Source organism: Oryzias melastigma, linkage group LG18 (assembly GCF_002922805.2).
Source record: "Oryzias melastigma strain HK-1 linkage group LG18, ASM292280v2, whole genome shotgun sequence".
NCBI classification, from domain to species: domain Eukaryota; kingdom Metazoa; phylum Chordata; class Actinopteri; order Beloniformes; family Adrianichthyidae; genus Oryzias; species Oryzias melastigma.
Genome location: NC_050529.1, coordinates 9,622,610 through 9,645,545, shown reverse-complemented (window position 1 = coordinate 9,645,545; position 22,936 = coordinate 9,622,610). Strand labels below are relative to the sequence as shown.

The window sequence follows — 22,936 nt, the reverse complement described above, 5'->3', positions numbered from 1 at the left end:
AATTTAGAATTCTTACAATAGTCTCAGAATTCTGAGTCAGTTCTCAAAAATATGATTTTGATTTCAGAATTCTGAATTTATTCTCAGAATTTACATTTTAATCTCTGAACTCTGACTTTTTTTTCCTCCGAAGTAGGATATTTTTCGCTTGGAAATCTCAAAGTCCTTTTTCTCAGAATTCTGACTTAAATCTCAGAATATCAATTTTAAACTCAGTCTGAATTTAATTTCAAAATTTTAACTATAATCTTAGAATTCTAATGTTTTCCTATTTCACTTACGTGCCAGACTTCTTACTTTAGTTTTAGAATTCTGATTTTCTTCTCAGTGTACTTCTCACTGTATTTTGATCTAGGGATTTTGACTTTTTTTTTCTCAGAACTCGGAATTTAATCTCAGAATTCTGACTATAATCTCAGAATTATGATGTTTTCTCTTACAATTCTGATTTAAATGTCACAATTCTGACTTTATCTTAGAATTCTTACTTTTGACTCAGAATTATGACTTGGATCTCAGAACTTTGACATTGACATTTTTTTTAATTATAACTTTAATCTTACAATATTGACTTAAATCTTAGAATTCCAACTTTTTTTTATCAGAGTTTTCTTTCTTTTTTTCTGTAAAATTCTGATTTTAGTCTCAGAATTGAGAAAAAAAACAAGTCACAATTCTATCGGGCCCTTTATCATTCTTTCTCTGTGGCTTTATCCTCTTCTATAAGAGTTTGACTTACAGACAACATTTGACAAATAATTAGTTTACCTAAATATTAAACAAATTGGAAGCATCAAGGCATTTCGAATACAAATTGTTTGAAAACAAATTTATTACATTGATAAAATATGAAAATGTCATGCAAAATGCACAAAAATAAATAAAATTGCTATTTTTTATCATGATTGTCCATTTTTTTACTTCTGTTTTGATAATTCATTCATTTTTCTCTTTGGGTTTGGTATCATTTATGTCTTTTTTGATGAATAAAGAATGGAAAGGATATAAGGAATAAACTTTTCCTTTTCATTTATAAATTGTGATTCCTTTTTATTTTTTGTTTTGTTTGTAAGTTATTTTATTTCTAGCTAGCTATATATATATATATATAAAACTAACTGGATGTTTTTGCTTTTGCATCATTTGAGGGGTTAAAGAAACCAAAACCTGGTAAGCTGTGATGCTCACTGAACCCTGCTTTACCCCTATAACGGCTGTGACGGCATCCCGCTGGGCAAGTTTGTCTTTTAATTCCAGTCGGTGCACGGCAGGCTTTTATTTTGGTGGATCTGCCATGAGTCACGAGGACGAGCTGTGAGATGTTTGAACAGTTTCCATTTCAAACATTTCTCAGGCGATGTGACGTCACCTTATTCCAACCTTCGAGGTGTTTCCGGATCCCGGTCCTGTTTGTTTTCACGGTGACCCGACACCCACGCTCTCCAGTTTAAGCTGATCAAACGTTTTGTTTGAATCCTGAACCTGGAGGAAGTGTGCTGACCTTTGACCCCCTCCACAAACAGGTGCATTGAGGGAAGGCTCAGCTGTCGAGTGCAGATGGGAGAACAGAAATCCCACAGAGCTCTCCTCTTGCAGCCCACCGACTCACAACAAGTCTCTGAGCTCATTAGACCAACGCTTGTGGCTGCGGAGCAGCTGTGCCCGTCTGCGTGCAGACAGATGGGACAAAGCCTTTTTCTTTCTGTTTGGACTTTATGAAGTCTGCAGCGACTACGAGACGCCACTGGAGTAAGAGCGCACAGAGCTGTTTCGCATTTACGCCTATAAATCAGGTTTACTTCCGTTGAACTGCGGAAGAAATGCATTTCATGTCGCAGACAGACAGATGTGATGTGTGGAGCAACAGCTGGACCAGTCGGCCTGAAGTCCACATCGCTCATTCACTACCGATTACAGTCACGCTCACAGTTGAACAGTCCATGGATTCATGATTCTGAGGGAATAGTTTTGCTTTACAATATTTTCTGGAGGATAAGTAATCGTTTTTTGCAGTTTAGCCAGGGGTGCAACTTATTTGTGTTTTTATAAAACATCAAATGGGTTATATATTTGTTATTTTGCCAGTAAACACAGGTTGTCCTTTAGCAGTTGATTCCTCTAACAACCCATAGAGGGTGCTCCATCTGAGTAAAAGTATTTACTTCTGACAGCAGCAGCAGAAGAAGAAGTGTCGTCCAAAACAAACATGGAAGAGAACCTGATTGTTTTCCTTCTACAGATCAACTGATTGGTATTCTTGTTCATTTTTTTTTTAGGGCTGTGAATGTTATTAGATTAATAGAACATAATTAATTCATTTTTATTTATTAGCGACCTCAGGTGTCCAGCTGTGAGATCACCGTTATAAACCTCTGTCTAAAATAAACTTTTTTTTTACATTCTGTGATTGAAATTTTATTAAAAAGATAACAGATGACATTTATTTGTATTTTTTGGACAAAAGCGATCTTTATATTAATATGAGGATATTATTTTATATTTGGATGGGGACCGACATGCATTTCCCACAATAACAAGCAATTGCGGAAACTGCGGTTCCCCGCGAAAGTCCCGCCCACCGATGTCGCGGAAGGAGAGCAGTTCAGACTAGACGGACCTGTGTAGATTTCATCGCCTGAAATCAGAAATTCTTCCAGAATGTTTTTTTATTTTTCACAAACATAAAGAAAATGTATAAGATAAAAAAAAACATTCTGGAAAAAAGACAGATTTCAGGAACAAAGTTAAATAGACAGCCGTGAGAAATTTTTACCTTTTGGGCTGTCAGGTGTGACTTTAGCCTTTTTTGTATTTTCAATTAAAACATGTCTATTAGTTTGTTGACAAAATATTCTTGTTTTTATAAAATCACAACCAAAACTTTCATTTTATGTTGTAAAAATAGTTTGTTAAACATTTTTGGGGTTTCCACAGCAAATTAATTAATTTTTTTTCCAAATGAAAATTTCTGTTTTTGCATAATTTTATGTCTAGTTTGTGAAAACAACATGGAAAAATTACAAAATGAAGGTAGTGTTACATAGGTGAGGTTGTACTAAATAAAATGATACCAAATGAGCAAGCTGATAGTCTTTCAAGTTAAAAATAAAGAAAATTCAAATATAGACAAAAGTTTTAGACCCTAGGCTCCAAAGGGTTAAAAATAAATGTTCTAAACATAAAATTTTGTGTGTGATTTCATAATTTGATTATTTGCAGTTTATAAGTGGCTGGAAAATACTGTAAAAAAAAAAAGAAAAAGAAGAAAAGGCGATTAATCGCAATTAATTTTTTCCAGATTTGCGATTAATTAGTAAATTTTTTTTAATCAGTTCCCAGCCCTAATTTATTTCTTAGTTATGCTGAATTTGTTCTGAAACGTCAGACTTTTCTAATAAAAGTCCAACTTATATATGGTTTTCTTCTTTTTGATTTGACATTTTTTCTCTCTTGTGACTTATACTCTGGAAAATACGGAACGTTGTCTAAAAGTTTGATGGATCCAGGCGTGCTTCACCACGAAAATCAATTATGAACGTGCTTCAACCCGGAAGTCATGACACTTTTCTTTGAAAAAAGAAGCGACTCCTCATAAAGCCGTAGATTATTAACTTCACTGGTACTACAGTCGGTCAAAACAAAACAAGAAGGGAATTCAAAGGTCACTTTTATTAAATTCAGTGTTAACAGACACAATACTGTCCAAGTGGCAGCACTAGAGAGGTGATAATACAGAAGACGTCTTACTTTGCCCCTAAACCACACAACTCCTGCCTGACTAGCTGACAGTCCAGCTGAGCTCGGCTCACAGTTTTTGAACATCAATTCTTTAAAAAAATACTGACTTTATGTTCTTAAATGAGCTTTAGCAGCGCTATATTTCTGAAACTCCACAAACACACTTTCTCCTTCAGATCAGTGATAACAAGCTGTGCAATAACAACACTTCAGTCCAGTGTCATGGAATGCTTCACAGTGACCTTCATCAGTGACCTTCTACCTCTAGTAGGTTTTCCTCCCTCAGTGACGGCGTCTATGACAGCACGGTGAGCGTAACGGTTCCCTTGGTCCGTTTCAGGATGCCGACAGCCTCCTCGTGGGTGACTCCGTCCAGGGTCTGCCCGTTGACGGCGATGATCTGGTCTCCTCGCTTCAGGCGACCGTCCTCTGCCGCCGCCCCCTGGAGGTCAAGATTCAGGTTAACGTTGCAGCGTCCACGTGAAGACTGAACGCGCCGCTTACCTTTCCGAAAACGGTTTTGACGTAAATGGGCAGGTCCCCGTGCGGGCTGCCGTGGCCGCCGACGATGCTGAAGCCCAGCCCGTCGGGTCCTCTCTCCAGGGTGATGGTTTTGTACTGGGGGGGGCTAAAGGACAAAAGGGGGAGGCGGTTAGAGATGTCGAGAAACAAACGTGTCCGTTTGGTGCACACGCTGGAACGGTTTGGTACCCGATGTCATCCTGGAAGATGCAGCTGGGCGTCAGCTGGTCCTGAGAGGGGCCCGTCACTGAGGTGTCGCCACCCGCCACCACCTTCCAGGAGCGTGGACACAAAGTGTTATGACATCGGCAGACACTGACAGCAGAGAGGCTGTGTGTGTGTTGGTGAGACCTGCAGCTGGATTGTTCCCGTGGTGTTCTTGAGCAGAGTGACAGCCTGTGAGTGGCTCATGCCTTCAGCCGAGGTGCCGCAAATGCTGACAATTCTGTCTCCCACCTAAAAAGAAGAGAAAAAATGGAGCGGGAGCTAAAGTAAGTGTTAAGAGTAAGGAAAGATACCAAAACTTTGTGCCAAGTTGGTACTGATGCTTATAGTACAACTGGTACTGATATTTTTACGGTACTACCCGGCCAACAAAGCCAGTGGGTCCCATATGGTTGAAGAGTGAGCAGAAAATGGGTTTGTCCCCAGTTTCCGTGTTTACCACAATATCTTGAGTGGACACTTATGGGTAGGCTAGCTATGCTATAAAACCACCTGGTGGACAGAGAAGCTTGCTAGCTCAATACTGTGGAGCAAGCTAGCTTGCTACAGAGGAACTGTCTAGCATGCTACAGCTGAGCTTGCTAGCTCAATACAGAAGAGCTTGCTAGCTTGATAAAGCAGAGCTCGCTAGCTTACTATAGAGGAGCTCGTTAGCATGCTACGGTGGAGCTCGCTAGCTTGATAGAGAGAAGCTTGCTAGCTCTGCTAGCATGCTAGAGAGGAACTCGCTAGCATGCTGCAATGGAGCTTGCTAGAGTGCTACGGTGGAGCTTGTTAGCTTGCTACAGAAGAGCTGATTAGCATGGTACAGAGGAACTCACTAGCATGCTACAGTGGAGCTTGTTAGCTTGCTACAGAAGAGCCCATTAGCATGCTACAGAGGAACTCACTAGCATGCTACAACTGAGTTTGTTAGCTTGCTACAGAAGAGCCCATTAGCATGCTACAGAGGAACTCACTAGCATGCGAAAGCGGAGCTCGCTAGTTACACTGTCCACCAGGCAGCTGGCTAGCATAGCAAGCTAACCCACTGAATCCCCACTTAAGTCAATGTGGGCAAACACAAGTGCAACTGAAGACAATCCCAATCGTAGCCCACATTTTCTGCCCACTTTTAAACCACCCTGGGCCCACTTGGCCTTGCTGGCTGGTTATCATACCAAAAAAAAACAAAAAAAACCCACAGACTTCTGAGTTTCGTTTCGGACACTTGTAATCTATGTAGTTTTGATGAACACTTTGATTCCTTTTCCAGCAATTGCGGGCGGAGTCATACAATAAATGGGTGGAGCTTTGGTAGTAGGCGGAGCTTCAGTTAAGATGTCAAAGTGAGTTCACTAAAAAAAATCTAATGAAAAAAGAGTGATGTTTACAATGCTCTGAAAAAAGACTTGTCATGGTGATGAGTGGTGAAATACACATTTTCTTTAGACTAATAAATGGACCGACCATACCGAACCACCTCATATAGTACTGGACCGGACTGCTCAGTGGAAACGAGGCTTTAAAAACCCACTTCAAAGAAGATGGTGTTTTTAGCGTTTTTGACGTGTTCTTGTGGCATTTTTTAGACAATGGAGGACATATAAAAAGAAAATGAAACTAAAAATTACATTTCGTTATGAATCAGGAAAAGGTGAAAAATTGCCAGTTGTAGTAGTATTTGTGACATAGAAAATATGCTGGGCGGGGCCACAAGCTCCATGCTCCGCCCAATTCTGATGCATCCACTTCTAAACGAGTAGATCCATTTAAAGCAATAAAACAGTTTTCCGACAGAATCCTTGTTTTTAGCCTTATAGGATGAGGTAAAACATGTCATTTAAGGGCAGAAATGTAAAAAAATTACGTATTTAAAGTGTTAGTAATGCCCTGGGACAAAGCTAAAATAAGTATCCAGATATATTCCATATGTTCTAATGTATCAAAAATAACAAATAATTACCGTTGACAAACGCAGGTTTTTGTAAAATTTGACAAATTAAACGACAAATCACACTCGCATTTCGCCCTGCTTCAGAAACGGCTCGATTTGGGTCACGTGACGCGTTGACGTCACATGGGTGAGACAGCGCCAGCAGCAGAATGCAGGCGGACCCAGGGTGTCAAAGAATACATGTATGTGTGTGTTCTGCGACAAAGTATAATTCTATAAACGTCGGTGTTATGGTCCGACGGAGTATTAGGGCCACCAAAAAAAAAAAAAAAGATTTTTAAAGTCGTAAATTTACGAGATTTACAATCGAAATGAGCCTATTGTGAATAAACACTGTGAGCAGAATCAGACCAACTAAACTGTGAAAAAATTCTGATTTCAACAGGTAAACTGAATGTTTAAAACATTGCACATGTTTGGAAGTTTCTTTGTTTGATTTGCAGTTTATTAATCATTGGTGGTGGCTTGCGGGATCTCTGCATCCCCTGTTGTTGTTGTGTGTTGAAACGGGACGATTCATGTGGAGAACGGGGCGTACGGAGGACTGTTTACATTCTCATTTTTTTCTGCGCATATCAGAGACATGCAGTAAGGTGGTGAAAGAGCTTCTGGGTATGAGAATAAAGTGATTAAATAAGTGAATAAATAAATAAATAATGATAAAGTGGCGGACGGTCCTGCAAACATGTCTCTAAGCTCTTTATTTTGCATATGAAACTCTGCATTACCGACCCGGATAGTCAGCGTCATTGATGATTTGATTTAGAGTCGCCAAAAGGTTCCGATCTGTAAATAAAGCTTCACGAGATGCTCCACGTCTTTCAGCTTCGAGCATGGCTCTGATAAACGGACAGCTTTCAGTTTCATCGGCATTCTCAGCGTCACTGTCAGTGTCATTGCCAGATTGTGAGCTCCTACGTTCCGCGCTGCTGGCTCAAATTGATAGGGCTTTACAAACCACAAACACCCGGCGCCTCTGAATCAGCGTCACTTTTAGAACAAATATTTCCACAATCAGAGTCTGAAGACAGAATTGTGGACCTGGAAATATCGCCCCTATCGCTAGCTCCGACATGCAAAGGAGAAGCCATCTTGCTATGTTGACTCTGGTGACGTCACACGCACCACGTGACCAAAACGGAGCTTTTGACCCGGAAGAGACAGGTTTGCCAAATTTGGCCTCAAAAATGCCGTTTTATTTCAATATTTCTTGCTCAAAACACGCCAAAACATTTGGAAATGGTAAATATAAGGCGAAATACAGTTAACACCGAAAATGACCCACAACCCCATTACTAACCCTTTAAGGAAGTTTTAAGCAAATTTGGCACTTTAGATGAGGCCATCATGCTTAAAAAAATTAAAAAATCTAAAAAAAAAAACAAAAGACTGTCAATAATTTCTAAAGAACTCCTGCCACTCTGTAGAAAGTATGTCCCAGCAAACCACACAGTTCTATTGATTTGGACTAAAAAACAGATTTAAAACACCACTATAGGAACATTTTTAAAACAGATTGAAAAATGATCATTAAATGTTTTTGAAAACGTTTTTTATAATTTCATTTTTAAAGCACTGGCTCAAACAATCGGTACCCATCTCTAATCAAATGTTTTGAGAAAAAGTTTTAAGAACTTCACACTAACTGGATTATTCTAGGGTTAACGGGGTTTTGATCTATTCAAAGGATGAAATAAAGAAGAACAATCCCACCATTCAGATTCAGCCGCTTCCCTCCACTGAGCCTCTTTGTGAACTGTACGCTTTAACGCAGGAGCTGGAGATTTATCATCAAGCTAGCTGTGGCTATTGTCCTCCTCCAGTCTTTGTCCCACAGACGTGCAATTGTTTGAGTTTTCTTCTGACCTTTCAGAGGCTTCTCGCGTTTTTTTTTTCTCTCGAGTGAGAACTTTTACAAGAATGAGAAATATGTGAGGCGTCGGGCTGAAGGGCCTTTGTGCGGGGGGATGGACGAGCGTTCTCACCTTCAGCTGGGTCTGAGCGGCCAGGCCGACGGGGTTCATCATAGCGATGAAGATGGGGATGTCGCCCAGAGGGCTGCCCACGCCGCCCGCGATGCTGATGCCCAGAGAATCGCTGGGGCCTTTGGTCAACTCCACCGTTCGGACGTCTTGATGTTCTGCAGCTGAAAAGAGTTTTGAATGGATTGTTTGATGCTTCGACACAGACGACTGAAGGGTTTCTTGGTACTCACGATCTTGAGTCGCACTTTGCTTCTCAGAGTCGCAGAGAAGGTTTCCGGAGTCGGAACACGACAGACGAGCCACTTTGGAGCTGCCCGTTTCGCTTATCTACAAAAGTACGAGGATTTTGGAATTTTTACAAACAAAAAACGACAAATGTGTTTGTTAGATTATCAGGATGTTACCTGACTGCTCTGGGACAGCCTTCTTTCAGAGTGGAACGGGCCCGCTTTAAACCTCCCCACTTCCAGCTTGATGGGTCCAATGCAGCACTGCAACATGGGGCAGATTAATCTAGCGTTGTCGGTCTAGCGTTTCAGATCAATCCCTTTTTAACAAACCGTGAGGATAGAATCTGGGGAGACTCACTACAAGAATGCATGTTAATCTGAAATATGGTAGTTCCATGAAAATTAAACAAACAAAAAAGTCAAACACTGTTGACATTTCAGATAATTTTCCATCCTTTGAGGAGTGGAGACAATTTTTTTTTAGAATATATTGTAAAAAATGATCCAAAACAAAAGTGATTTTTAGGGTTTTGTTTATTACTGTACTTAAACAGGAAGTTGACAGAAAAACTTTTGAGTATGACTTTGTTTAAAGGACAAATCCATCAAAACCTTTTTGTATTTATCTGTTATGTGTTGTTGATTCCGATCTCCTGGTTTAAATAGATTATAAATGATGATGTTTAAGTAAATATTATAATTTTCATTCATTAGGTAAAAAGGCAGACATATAGCAACCATTTAAATATAAAATTTTAAGAATCGTAGTTTGATTGATGCATTGTTGAACTAAATTTGTGTATCGAATCCAACTGATACCGTTCTCTAAACGTTGACATTGGTCGCCTCGGTACATTTTAAGGGTCACACGGTGGCAGTCCAGTGACAGGCAGGGATAACGGCATTATGAAATTAGGAAACAGTAGGGTGGATTGCTGACTGGCAGCAAGTCTTACATCAAGTGTCACCGCCCAGTGGTGTATAAAAAGTGGGCGGATTTGGCCGCCTCACTGCCACCTGACTGCCACTGGACTGCCGCATGACTTCTAACAGACTGCCACCTTACTGCTGCCTGACTGCCATTGAACTCCCAACTGACTGCTGCCTGACTTCTAAATGACTGCTGCCTACCTGCCACCTGACTGCCGCCTGACTGCCACTGAACTGCCAACTGACTGCCACCTGACTTCAACCTGACTGCTGCCTCACTGCCAACTGACTGCTATCTGACGGCCGCCTGACTGCCAACTGACTGCTACCTGATTGCCGTATGACTGACTGACCTGACTGCCACTGGACTGCCGCATGACTTCTAACTGACTGCCGCCTGACTGCCGCCTGACTGCCAACTGACTGCTACCTGACTGCCACTGCATTAACAACTGACTGCTACCTGACTGCTACCTAAATGCCAACTGACCGCCACCTGACTGTTACCTGACTGCCACGCCTCTACATTCAAGACAACAACCATGATGTTCAAAAATAAATGTGCGGCGGCAGAAAATCTTGAAGATTCTGTCGATGCCTCCCCATGGTGCGGTGGGAGTTTTATTTCTGACCGTAGCACAAGTAATGATCCACAGCCCTGACCTTACCTTGAGAAGGGCGGCCACCGACTCCTGAGTGGCCGACCGGACATCCTCGCCGTTGACCGACAGGATTTGGTCGCCCTGCAGCAGGCGTCCGTCGGCGTCCACCAGGCCTCCCCTCACAATGTCTGACACAAACACTCCTGTGTCGTTTCTGTGGGGAAAGTGCAATACCCATCCACGATAAGGCTACATTTCCTTCTCGGCGAGTGCTTGTCCAATTGAGGAAAAAAATACAAGCAAGCAAGGGAGCAAAGCAACTCAACCCTAAGCAAGCTCTGGTGCAAAAGATCCTTGACAGTGACGAGACCTCACCACTAACTGCTGGGCTGAACTTTCCTTCTGGAGCCTTCGTTCTGTTGAACGGTTTGGGATTTTATCCACAAACACAGCACAACCTCAATCAGAGGAGCTATCATGGGCTTTAACCTCTACACCCAACTTGAACCTCCGAGTTTATACATTTTTTAAACATCTGATACCTACTCCTTTTGAATGTTCTATTTTAAATGCACGTGTAGAGTAAAACATCGGCCGTGAGTGTTTACTTTCGGTAGGCACAGCTGTAATTACAGGGCAACAGCTGGAGCACAGCGGGAAATGGCTTTTGAAGCAGGTTCTTCTTCTAAGAATAGAAGCATGACTTCACTTGATGACATCTATAACCCTACAGCTTCTGGAGATCCCCCCCATGATCCAAACAATGGGAACCACCCACTGGGTGGTGCTCGAACACTGAGGTCAATGATGCAATCCAACCTTCTTAACACCATGTGTACAGCATAGAGGCATAGCTTTTGAATACTCTTTTGGTTTGAACCCACAACCTCTTAGTCTTAGGGCAGACGCTCTACCACTAAGCCACTCAGCATGTTCTAAGGAAGATATGTGGAAATTTTGTGGATTTATGCACATTTTATTGGTTACAAACAACTACAGTGAGGATTCTAATGAACAGGAGAAAAACACTACTGTCTAATTCTATCTTATACACAATTTGATTGTTTTTAAACATTTAACATTGAAAAGTGTTTACATATGTATTACCTGGGTTTCCGAGATCTGCATTTGATAAATAACAAAAAAAAAACCTGTTAAATTAGTAAACTGGGTAAATACATTTATTTTTAATATTTGTATTCATCTGGCAAAGTCAACTTTGGTTGATTTCAGATCATCCAATCTATGATGCTCGTATTTTTGTATTGTATTAGAATTTCGGTGGTTTTGATACTGTGATCATTAGTCAGTTTCAGCGTTCCTGTCCTTATGTAGTCTGGTTCATCTGTGAAGGTTGATGTGGACTGATACAGAAGAGTCTTGCTTTACTTTAAGGTGCAGTTCAGCAACAGAAAGTTTTTAGTATCGACTTTGTACCGATATGCAACACTTTGCGTTACCAACATAAAGCGTACGGAACTTTAAGTCAAGTTAGTAACATAACTCACTTTATGTTAGTAACACTTTACATAACTAACATAAATTGTTAACTAACAAACATTGTTACTTTACTAACCTTACATAACTCTACGTGAAGTTACGTAAACTTTACTTAAAGTTAGTAATGTAAGTGTATGTTAGTAAAACTTTACATTACGAATTTAAATTGTTTACTAACATACATTGTTACGTCACATTACTAACTTTATGTAAAGTTATGTAAACTTTACGTAAAGTTAGTAACATAATTTACTTTACGCTAGTAACAATTTACATTACTAATGTAAATAGTTTACTATAATACATTGTTTAAGGCAAGTTACTAACTTTACATAACTTTACGTAAAGTTACTTAAACTTTACGTAAACATAGTAATATAACTCACTTTGAGTTAATAACACTTTACATTACTAATGTAAATATTAACATACAAACATTGTTACATTACTAACTTTACATAACTCTTGGTTAAGTTATGTAAACTTTACTTAACGTTAGTAATGTAACTTACTTTACATTAGCAACACTTTACGTTACTAATTTAAATAGTTTACTAACATACATTGTTACATCACATTAATAACTTTAGGTAAAGTTACGTAAACTTTCCGTAAAGTCAGTAACGTAACTCACTTATGTTACTAAGACTTCACGTTACTGGCGTAAATTGTTTGCTAACATACATTGTTTACCAACATAAAGTTTACGTAACTTTACGCAAGTAAAATTACGTAAACATTTTAAGGTTTGTGTTTTTCTTTTTTTTCCACTCTTTAAAGTCAAATAAAATTCAAATAAATGAAAGCTAAAGCTAAATGAAAGCATGATACAGCTTAGATTACTAATACAGCAAAAAGTACCTTCTATATTTCAAAGTAAAAGCTTGTTTCTAACCCCTTCAAAAACAAATATTTCTGAAAATGTACTTGTGTAATTGTGTAAATATTTCCCACCTCCTGCCAACAATACTGAGGCCCAGGCCCTGCCCCGGCTTTTTGAGCAACTCCACATCGAAGGAGTCCCACAGGTCTTCTTCCTTGTACTGGCCTTCGTCCCTGAAGACCGTGAGCCGGACCCTTTGTGGCGTTTGCCGCAGCACATTGATGGCATCGTCGTGGCTAGCTGCTCGCAGGTCAATACCATTCACCTGACAGACATGAAGAAAAGTGTTTCATTAAGGTGGAATTCTTCCCTAAAATGTGCTGGTTTTGTCTTTAAAAGAAAGCTAATTTGCTGCTTTAACCTCTGTAAAAACTGCTGAGATGTGTGGAAACTAGATCATAACAGTTCTGTCATGACTTCTAGCTTAAAGACAGATTTTTTTTCTAAATTAACACATGAAAGGAGGAAGACGGCGCTAGCTTTCAGCCGTCTTTCAGCAGATAATGGTGGGAAACTGCTCCTTTCACGCCGCCCGCTCTGACCCGATCTTTCAAACACACCGGCTCAGCTCACAGACACAAATGAATAGAAGAAGGCAATTAAGTCATAATAGTGTGTGAGCCTTTCAGTTCAGGTCTACTAACCTAGCTACAATAACTCCACTCCTTAGCTCCGCCCACAAGAGACAAAAGCTGAAGGGTCAAGGCGAGGGCAGACGTTAGAGAAGCCTTAACTTGTGCACAAACGCACGCCAGCTTTTCAAGCGTAATTCATCCCTTCTTTTTAGCGTATAATTCCAAGAATGTTTTGTGTGATTAACGATATTTTCTTTTGCTCAGGTTTCTCCCATCTTAACAATTCGGGCTAAAGAAATCCGAGTAGAAACTCCTCAGGCGCGAGTCTCCTTGAAATGCGAGCCTTATCTGGGCCAAAATGTGCCGCTGGTTGTATAAACTGCACAGCACCTCCAGGATTTGGTCTCCTGCCCACAGTCTGCCATCTTTGGAAGCTGCTCCTTCCTCATAAACTTCGTGGATAATGATAGCTCCCTGAGGAGAGAGGAGGAGAAACAGTGAGAGGAATCTGCGGATGGGGAAGTGTTAAGGAGATGGAAGGGGAAGCTTCAGTTTCATTCATGGTTTGGAGGTTACATTCCCGATGAAGCAGACAAAATAGACGGGCCGAGAAGGTGGGAGGAGCAAGGCCATGACAGCATCCTTTCCTACATTCTTGAGCCGCCACGCTGATTAGCAGCATAAAATGCTGCTGCGGAGAGGGGCATTGTGGGTGGGAAACTGTAACTCATCCGCACCTTGACGGCTTTATTTTTATGCGCTGGTCAAACAAAAAGACGGCGGCGTCTGTGTTTGTTAAAGAAAAAAAAGCGGCGTTCACTGGTTGCTTCCTACCAGCAGGGTGTCGCAGCCTCCCACGATGCTGAGCCCTAGGCCTGTGCGGCCCTTACTGATCTCAATGGTGGTCTCACAGCCGGGGATGATGGGACAGGTCGTTGGGTCGCAGGCCAAAGTGGAAGGGGTGGATGAGCGACTGAAGCCTGACCAGAGGAAGGAAAGAATAATGTTTGATACTTAGCTAGATTTAATGTAAAGCGACGTTCACACCGGGCTATAGTGACCACTTCCAATGAAAAGTCTATGTAAACGAGCACTTCAGGTACTGTGGCACACTGAATATGTGTGAAAAGGTAAACAAGTTGACCAATCAGGAACTTGGATTTGGTAGTGACGCGGACCGGTACTAGACGTGTCTGGTACAGCGTTTGGTATCGGTACACGTCCGGTCACGGTACGGGTTCCTCACCATACTTAAAAATGAGATGACTTGGGAATGAGAATCTGTTGGCATGCACTACTATCGAATCCCGACAGTGCAGTGTGAACACCACATGCACTCTTCGACGTGCCCGGTGTGTACGTAGCATGAAATAAAACATGGGACGCACTCGCCACCGCTTCCGTCTCTGGAGTTGGGCTGGAGCTAGGCATGCTGGGTAGACTTGCGAGGACTTCCTCGGAGTGCTTGCTGTCCTGACCTTCTGACTGAGAAAAGGAGAAGGAGGGGGTCTCAGCTGTAGAGAAGGTTAGCCTCACTGGACCTTTAGCTTTTCTCAGCAGAGAATTAACCTAAAAACATCCAAACGGTCGATCAATTCTGGAATTCTTCTACCTGCTTGTTACATATTCAGCAACTCTGCATACCTTCTCGATGGTGTATCCAAGCACGGACACCCCGTTCACTGCCAGGAGCTTGTCCCCTGGTTTCATGCAGCCCTCCTGCAAAGGTCACAGTTAGAATCATCTGCATCATTGGCTGTATATGAGAACTGGACTGAATGACCCCTCCCCCACCACATTCCAAACGGAAAGTACCAACTGGTTCCAAGAAGGTCTTGGAAGGACTTCTATTAAGAAATAAACAGCTATTACTTTTAAGCGTTGACTTCCAACAAGCTCTAGCCTGATTGGTCAGAATGGTTGTCATAGAAACAATGACTCGGGATCAATCACTGCTGACTGACAACATCTGGCTCCAACGTGGCAGCACCCATATTGCCAAAAATCTGGCGACTGATTTGACTTCATTTGGTTGGAGCCAAAAGTAAGCTGTTTTCTGTGGGTGACATCACACTCACTCAGTCCAGTTCTCATATACAGTCAATGGGCTACATTTAGCGAGTTAGTGAGTGAACGTACATGCCCAGAGTGGCCCGTCACTTCTGATATACTCTGAACCTCAACTCCAGACTCTGTGTCGCCATCAACAAACGTGATCCCAAGTCCTCCGTCCCCCTATTGGATAAAAAGACCATGAGAGGCCAATCAGAAGCTTAGAAACTTTCATAGTATGTAGCAGCACTGTTAAGCTGGGTTTCATCTAACAATCTGTGAACTACGTGTTGAGCTTTATCTTTTAGTCATCAAGTCAGTTGCTTTTGTTTTTATTTACAATGATTAAATCCAAGTTTGTTGGACAAACGTTTGTGAATTTGGAGCAAACCAGGAAATACTGGAGGCCGCATCCCTCAACTCACCACTAGAGGAAAGGTTTAAAACTGCAGAAATGACAGTTTAAACCCATACTAAAAATATAACTTCACTCCCCAAAAAAAACCCTCTTATTCACTGCTTGTATGACAACTTTGCGCATATTTTTTTATTTACTTTTATAAAACCACAAATTTAAACGATTTTTCTATAATTCAGCAAAACTCTTTGGACCATTCAATTGTCCAGTTTTGAAATGCAGTTGAAGTGGGCGGAGTTAACATAAGCTAATACTATTTAGCATAAATATGAGCTACAATCAAAGTTTTGGTATGTATATCTTATAATTAACAGGTGATTCATGTAATGCTGCATTCACACTGGAAACGTGTGGTCGAGTGATTGTTTTCTAGGAAAAGTCTACGTCAGGGATAGGCAACTCCGGGCCTCGAGGGCCTCATTCCTGCATGTTTTCTAACATCTCCGCTCTGGCATGTTCTAATTGGCTGGAAACCATGCATACACTGCGGCCCTCGAGGTCTGGAGTTGCCTATCCCTGGCCTATGTAAACCTGAGTAGATGTGCGTTCAAAATTCTTGCTTTCATGCACCGCTACCTAAGTTTTTAAGATTGTTTTGGGGCAATTAAACAAGACTTGGTAGAGACGTTTGGCTGGCGTCCAATTCAAAACCTGAAGTTTCAACTAGTTGAAAATCGACATTAATAACTGTCATTTGTGCCTGAAAATCGACATTAATAACTGTCATTTGTGCCCAGCTGAAATTATGTGACACTAAGTCTTCAATAAATCAGAATAAACTGTAAAAAAAATAAAGCCTGGAGCACAATTTGCGAGACTTGAACCAATTCAGCTCTAGCGTGAACACCGTATGCTAAAAGCAAAAATCCACATTCATTGTGTTCTGGTGTCTCTAAGCTCTGTATGATGACATTAATTAAGAGACATTCTTAAAAAGATAAAGGTATATTAGGCAAATTTACCCCTTTTTCATGCAAACTGAATTTAGTTTTACCCAAAATGCTTTGTTTTAACGCTTTATGTTTGTAGGTCTAAGGAGGAGCCACATGGTGGTTGATCATAGAATTTTTTTTTTTTTTTAAAGTGGATGTGAATGAAGTTCCCTCTCATATATTGTCTGTGGTTAACGAAGCTTCAGCTCTTTTTTAGTGGTCACTCTTTGCTTTGTTACTTTTTTCCCTTTCTACACCTCTGGAGGTCGTCAAACTTGACTGCTCCTCTCCGATACCCCACTGAGCTTTTTTTTTTTTAAGAGCACACTTCCCTAATTACATTCTTTTCTTATCTTTAAGGACTGGTGCTGAAGTGCGGGGCGTCCTTGGTGCGTCTCACCTTCAACTTTATGATGTGATGAAGTTGTTTTGAGGAGTCATCATCAGCAGTGTTTGTTTCTGACTGCAGGAGTACAGAAAGTGCTGGTTACTCCTGTCTCTAGTGGTATTTTTTCTCTTTAAAGGTCGCATATCTTATATATATATATTCAGAGAGCATCTCTTTTTCTAGGAGCTCTACCTCGGCGTGGGACTCCTGCGTTTCTCCTCTCACCGGTCCCACGGCCATCTGGTTGAGGGCTTCTGTGTTCCTGTTTCACAGACACAACTCACATCAATCGTCGCTCCTTCGCTTTGTGATCATTTCACTGGGGCTGCTGTCGGGGAAGGGGCGGGGCGACTGGAGTTAAGTGAGAGCTTCAGAAGAGGGATCATGGGAAAGACTAAACATGGGGTCAGAGGTCAAACACTCGTGGTAAAGTTTGATTCTCAGAAGTTCTTTTAGTCATATTGGAGCTATTTACAAAAAACAAATTATTGCTTTAGCAACAGCAACATCTGAAAAGCAACAGCTCCCTCTAGTGATCGTTAAGCAGCATTACAAGAGTAATGTTTTAATGTGGGAGCCTCTGAGGACTTGAAAAGGCCTTTTCCGTACCTGATGAAGATGATTTTGACTTTAGACAGGGCACTCTTTATTATGGACGACGCGTTCTGATGACTTTGGCCGTATAGAATCTGCCCGTTGATCTGTTAAAAACATCAAAAGATGCAGTTAGAAAACATTGTAGTTAAAGTCCCCCTCTGATCATCCTTTGATCTATTTTCAAAGCATTCCCAGTGTTTTTGTCTGTTCCTGATTCCCAATGATTTGAATAAGGAAATACTCAGAAATGCAGCTTTACTTTCTGTATATATGTCCTCTATCATCAGAAAAATGCTGCATGTCAAAATTTCCATCGGAGCGAGTCTTAAATGAATTAAAAATGAGTTGGGCCAAAGACTTCACCTCTAGGAGCTCGTCTCCCACAAGGATCCGTCCATCCATGCCCGCCGCCCCGTTGGGATCTATCCCCACCACGAACACACTCATGCGGGAGCGGTCCCGGTTCCCGGCCAGGCTGAGGCCCAGGCCTGTCTTGCCTTTCTCCAGCTCGATCATGTGTAGGACCCCCGGGAGGCTGCCGTACCGCTGGATAACACTCTCTGTGGAGAGGTGCACAGATGGAAGCTGATAACACAGATATTGACGTTTGAATGTTGGTGAAGGAGTGGCGAGATTTATAACTTGTTTTGCAGTTCCCTTAAGGCTTGTGCGGCCACGTTAAGGCAGGTTTACACATCAAAGTGATCGGTCATCGCACTGCTAGAATCCACAATCTAGTTCATACGTATGTATGAACTGTTCCGCGTCAACTGTGATGAACTTCTGAGTGGCGTTTAACCTTTTCAAGCAACATGATCGTCTCCAAAGAGGCGAATTGCATTGAAGTCTAGTGCAAAATATGAGATCTATCTCTATGAGATGTAAGACCTTTCCAGTTATGCTTAATTTATTATCTTGTCCACGCTCTCTGTGTCTGTATGTGAATTTTGGTATTTATAATAACTTCTTTAGTTAGGTTTTCATCATCTTCAGTTTTAAAAAGATATTTTTCTGGACCAAACTGCAGAATTTTGAGCTGGCACAGGGCATGAAAAGCACTTTATTAATAAAGATTTGATTTGATTAGTGGAGCTGAAGATCATGATGTGGGACTTCTGAAATGACACAAGACTAAAATGGTTTGACCAATCATGAAATTAAAATGTAATGCCTATTTCAACCTGTAGGGGGCAACACACAGATGGTTTTCATTATATTTTCAAGAATTAAACATGTTTATTTTAATTTGTCAAAAATTTGGCAATGACCTTTTACAGCCTTATAAATAGAGGTCAACAACCCAAAAAAACGTTGATTTAAGGTTTGGTTACCCATTAAATGACGCAATTTGATTGCACTACAGTCGTAAAATTCCACCAGCAGGTGTCACACAGCAGGTGTAAGGTTGTCGAAACACAAAAAATTGTATGTCTCACCAACTTTCTTATCTTTGGGTGTTGTACTATGCACTCCCAACTTGTCATATATGAACTTATGGACGTCACTTTTTGATGTTTTGGGTGTCCCCGACTAATGTGCTGGCTGTTCCCATTAATTCCGGTGTCCCCAACCTCGGGCCGTGAACCGGTAGTAGTCCAAGGGCCGCTTGGTACCACCGGGCCACAGACACTAATCAGGGGTCCCCAACCCTCGGGACTAGTATGCGATTTGGTACTGGTACTGGGACGCAGACTAGTACCCTAACCTGGTAGGGTTGGGGACCCGTGATGTAAAGGGAACAGCCAGCACGTCAAAAAACAATGAGTTGGGGACACCCAAAATGTCAAAAGTGACGCCGAGGGGCCCAAACCATACGTATGATGAGTTGGAAGTGAGAATGTGTGGCACTATGACCTTTCACCTGTAGCATATTCATGATTTTTTTCTCAACGGGCTAACCAAGTTGTCTACAAATTTGTTCAAGTTGGAATGGTTGTGCCTCGTACACATTTGCCCATTTTTCCCCCACGGAAAGCACATATCCACACGTGTGACCAACGCTCTTTCCCGGTTTGTCCTCTTTGTGTCTCTACTTCTCTTGCCTCTGGAGTGTCAGATCGTCACCTTTCAAACCCAGTGGGCTTACGCTGTTCTGGGCTCCCTGCCACTGTTCAAGCCATCAGTCCTGGACTAATCTCCACAAACTCACCTCGCCAGACCCAGACTCATCCATCTTACGCTCGCACTGTTATCTGTAACACCCACACACTCTCCACAGCCCCGGGTCTGAATATCTGCCGTTAATAATGACTTTTCTTCTCTTTAGGGTGACATTACAGAGCCTACATGAAAAAAATCTTACTTTATACAACAATTTGTGTTGGAGAAACATGGGACATGAGTGACCTCTAGTGGCAGCTAAGTATAACTACACAACATAGTAAAATACAATTAAACAAATTCTTCAATCTTAAAGGGATAAAATAAAAACTAAATTTAGTTATAAAGATTTTTCAACAATTATTTCAAATACAAATAAGAAAAAAGGGAACTCACTCCAGGTGTATCCAAACTCATCCACCTTCTCCTCTTCGCCCTCCTCACCCGTTACCGCAGGAGCCTCTGTGAGCGCATCTGTGTCACTCTCCCCAGCGTGGGGTACCACCGGGAGGGCGAGGAGGGTGCCAGTGGGGGAGATCTTCGCCGTTTCACGTTTCAGCGGCTGCCGCAGCACAGGATGGGCCGGGAAAGGGGGTTATTAGCCAGCAACAAGCAAGAATTTATTCTCCGCATTCAGAGCTCGAATCAATGATTTTGCCGGCATATGAGAGCTGCTGATGTCATCAACAGTGGCCATATGCCTCATTTTATTTACAGCCTCCTTATTGGCTTTGTGTTAGTTTAAGCCAACAGATTATAAAAGTAGAAAAAGTGAACTTAATAAGCCTAAAGAGGGATTTTACTAACCTAAATTAGTCTCTTTATGACACATTTGTTCACACTTACCTGAGAACTTAAATCAGTTCGTCTTAAATCTTCAAAAGTTACTTTTTAAAATTAAAGTTTCTAGCAGCTATATGTAAAAAATAAAAAAGACAGCAGAAAAGATCAAAGCTGCTTTGATTTGGACAAACACAACAATAGGGTTCAGACAGGTGGGAGACGTTAGGACATGTGTATGCTTGCACAACATGTTACAACATGATCTCCAAAACACACACATTCACTTGAACACACACACCTGCATTCTGGAACATTTTTGTGCAGACACACACGAACGGGGTTAAATCAGGACCAGCTCGAAGTGAATGAAAAATCTGATTATAAATGTGAAAAAAGTATAAAATATTATAGTAATAATGTATACAAATAACATTTAAAAATATATCATATGTTTAATATAAATGTGAATAACAGAAATTGTAGATTAATTACACATTGCAACATTTAAAAATTAAGGACAAATATAAAAAAAGTAATTCAGCAAAAATATATAATATAGGAAAAAATTCTGAAAAATATTTTTTTTAATTTGTGGAAATACTAAAATTTTAAATAAAAAGAAGTTAACCAAAAGTTGTTACTAAATACAAAAAAATATTTTAAGGCTGTTTTCCTTATGCTTTCAGCCTTAATTTTACAATTTAAAATCAGAATTTTAATTTTCGGAATTCACCTTCAGGGAATGGGTCAAATTCAGAGAATATATAATTGTGACAACTAATAATTGACAATGAAACTGTGCAAATTGGACGTGCAATAATAAATGTACCTAATGGAAACACAACAGTTTCGAAAAAAAGTGCATTTTTTTTTAAAAAAAGGTGGTGGTTATTGGGCGTATTGACATATTTCGCAAAACGGCAATGGAAACACTTTTTCTTTAATTAAAAGAGTCACATGACCAACAGAGGTCTGACAGCATCATACAGCTTATCCAAACCACAAATTTCCTAAAATTTCTACATCCGTAGCCGCTCCCACGTGTAAGTAGCGTCATGAATCTTTCCCCGTCTCCAGCTCAGCCCATCAGCAGGATCCATCACCTGAGTACTAGCCCTTCCTTGGTCTCCACACTACACTTCCCATCAGGCATCTGTCACTCCCAGAAACCCCACAGCTGTTTCCCCATCTCCAAGTCTTCAAGTCTTTTTTATGTCACTCATCACTGAGCATTCTAATCCTGACCTGATCATCTGTTTCAACTGACTCTTCTCTGTCTTTAACTCTGATTGTTTGCCGCCTGCCCCGACCCTAGCCACTCTAGTTGTTCTCTGATGTCCTCATGCTTGTGTTTGACCTTTGCCTAAACCTTTTTTAGCTTTATGGAGTTTTAGCTGTGCTTCACTCTTGTTCTCCTGTCTGTACTAATAAAATCTGATGCACTTGGATCCAGCTGTCTGACTGTTTGTGACAAGTACCAAACACTGAAATGTTGTCACCATAACGTCTGTCACCCGATCTCAATCATGTCCAGATACCCAAGAAGCGTAAAGGTCCACTATGTTGTAGCTAATTTTTTTTCTATTTTTTTTTCTTATATTTTTGCAAGTAATTCAAGTTATAAACTGACCAATCAGAAGCCTAAATAAAAGCATGAGATGCCTGCAAGTCAAACATTCTCTAGAGTCCACTTTCAACTACTTGTTGGCGAGGGTGGCAACCACAGAAGTGTTGACTCAGACTGACAAAATTCGGACGATTTCTGGTTCCAACATGGCGGCTTCTGTATTCCAAAAAAAAAATTGAATTAACTTAATTTTGTTGGAGCTCAGTAATTTTTTAATAGGTGACGTCACACTCCCTCTTTTCGTATACACACTGTAAAAAGTGAAACATTGGATCAATTAACAAAAGTTATGTAATGTTTTACATTTCAAAATATTATTTTTTATCAAATTCAAATTTTGAGTTGAGTAAACCAAAATTTTGGGAGACTATGTTTTAGGAAAGTTTTCTTCAACTATAAAATATATATTTCTTTCAAATTAAACTTTTTTTCCCTTCAATTCTATTACAAGCGCCTTCAAGTTTAAAATAGTTTTAAACATTTTTTTGCTTTTTTCTCTATTTTTTAAGTGTCCAATGATCTGGTCCGGATTTGACCCTGTACACACAGAAGACAGGGGGAACACAGAGACCCACAAACCTTAAACGGGGTAGGAGTGAAAGGGTTAGTTGGGGAGAGGCGGAGGAAAAGTCTACTGTGACTGTCCCCCTCCTACAGAGAAGAAAAACAACTTTAGAGGACATCACATCCACCGATAACTACTTCTATTCACACACGCGTGGACTTCGGACTAGACAACATCTGCAGACTCTGTTCAAGTGAGAGTCAGCCGGAATACCAACCTTGTCCTTGACGTCCCTGGCTGTGGCGGCTGCGGCTCTCTCCTCGGCGCCGTCCGTTATCGATGACTGTTGCTTTTAAGATAGACACGAAGGTAAATCATTCTGCTCTGCGGCCGATAGGAAAGGGCTCT

General features: G+C 40.9%; 1 protein-coding gene across 12 annotated transcripts in view; it reads right to left on the bottom strand.

Moving 5' to 3' along the window:
• Positions 1-3,650: 3,650 nt before the first annotated feature.
• LOC112155933 (multiple PDZ domain protein) overlaps positions 3,651-22,936 on the bottom strand; it is a 52,202-nt gene continuing 32,916 nt past the window's right edge. For 7 of the 12 annotated variants that reach the window (XM_024287976.2, XM_024287983.2, XM_024287979.2 and 4 more), the window contains 20 exons: positions 22,806-22,877; positions 22,603-22,674; positions 20,010-20,175; positions 17,877-18,073; positions 17,526-17,617; positions 17,109-17,178; positions 16,929-16,991; positions 15,266-15,361; positions 14,771-14,845; positions 14,515-14,695; positions 13,961-14,106; positions 13,517-13,600; positions 12,623-12,816; positions 10,235-10,382; positions 8,811-8,897; positions 8,407-8,733; positions 4,612-4,716; positions 4,450-4,532; positions 4,243-4,366; positions 3,651-4,180 (listed from right to left, as the gene is read on the bottom strand). In XM_024287976.2, coding sequence (XP_024143744.1) covers positions 4,034-4,180; positions 4,243-4,366; positions 4,450-4,532; positions 4,612-4,716; positions 8,407-8,733; positions 8,811-8,897; positions 10,235-10,382; positions 12,623-12,816; positions 13,517-13,600; positions 13,961-14,106; positions 14,515-14,695; positions 14,771-14,845; positions 15,266-15,361; positions 16,929-16,991; positions 17,109-17,178; positions 17,526-17,617; positions 17,877-18,073; positions 20,010-20,175; positions 22,603-22,674; positions 22,806-22,877 — 2,529 coding nt within the window. In that variant the 3' untranslated portion in view covers positions 3,651-4,033. The remainder of the gene's footprint in view (positions 4,181-4,242; positions 4,367-4,449; positions 4,533-4,611; positions 4,717-8,406; positions 8,734-8,810; positions 8,898-10,234; positions 10,383-12,622; positions 12,817-13,516; positions 13,601-13,960; positions 14,107-14,514; positions 14,696-14,770; positions 14,846-15,265; positions 15,362-16,928; positions 16,992-17,108; positions 17,179-17,525; positions 17,618-17,876; positions 18,074-20,009; positions 20,176-22,602; positions 22,675-22,805; positions 22,878-22,936) is intronic. The other 5 variants (XM_024287981.2, XM_024287985.2, XM_024287980.2 and 2 more) reach the window with 4 other exon arrangements.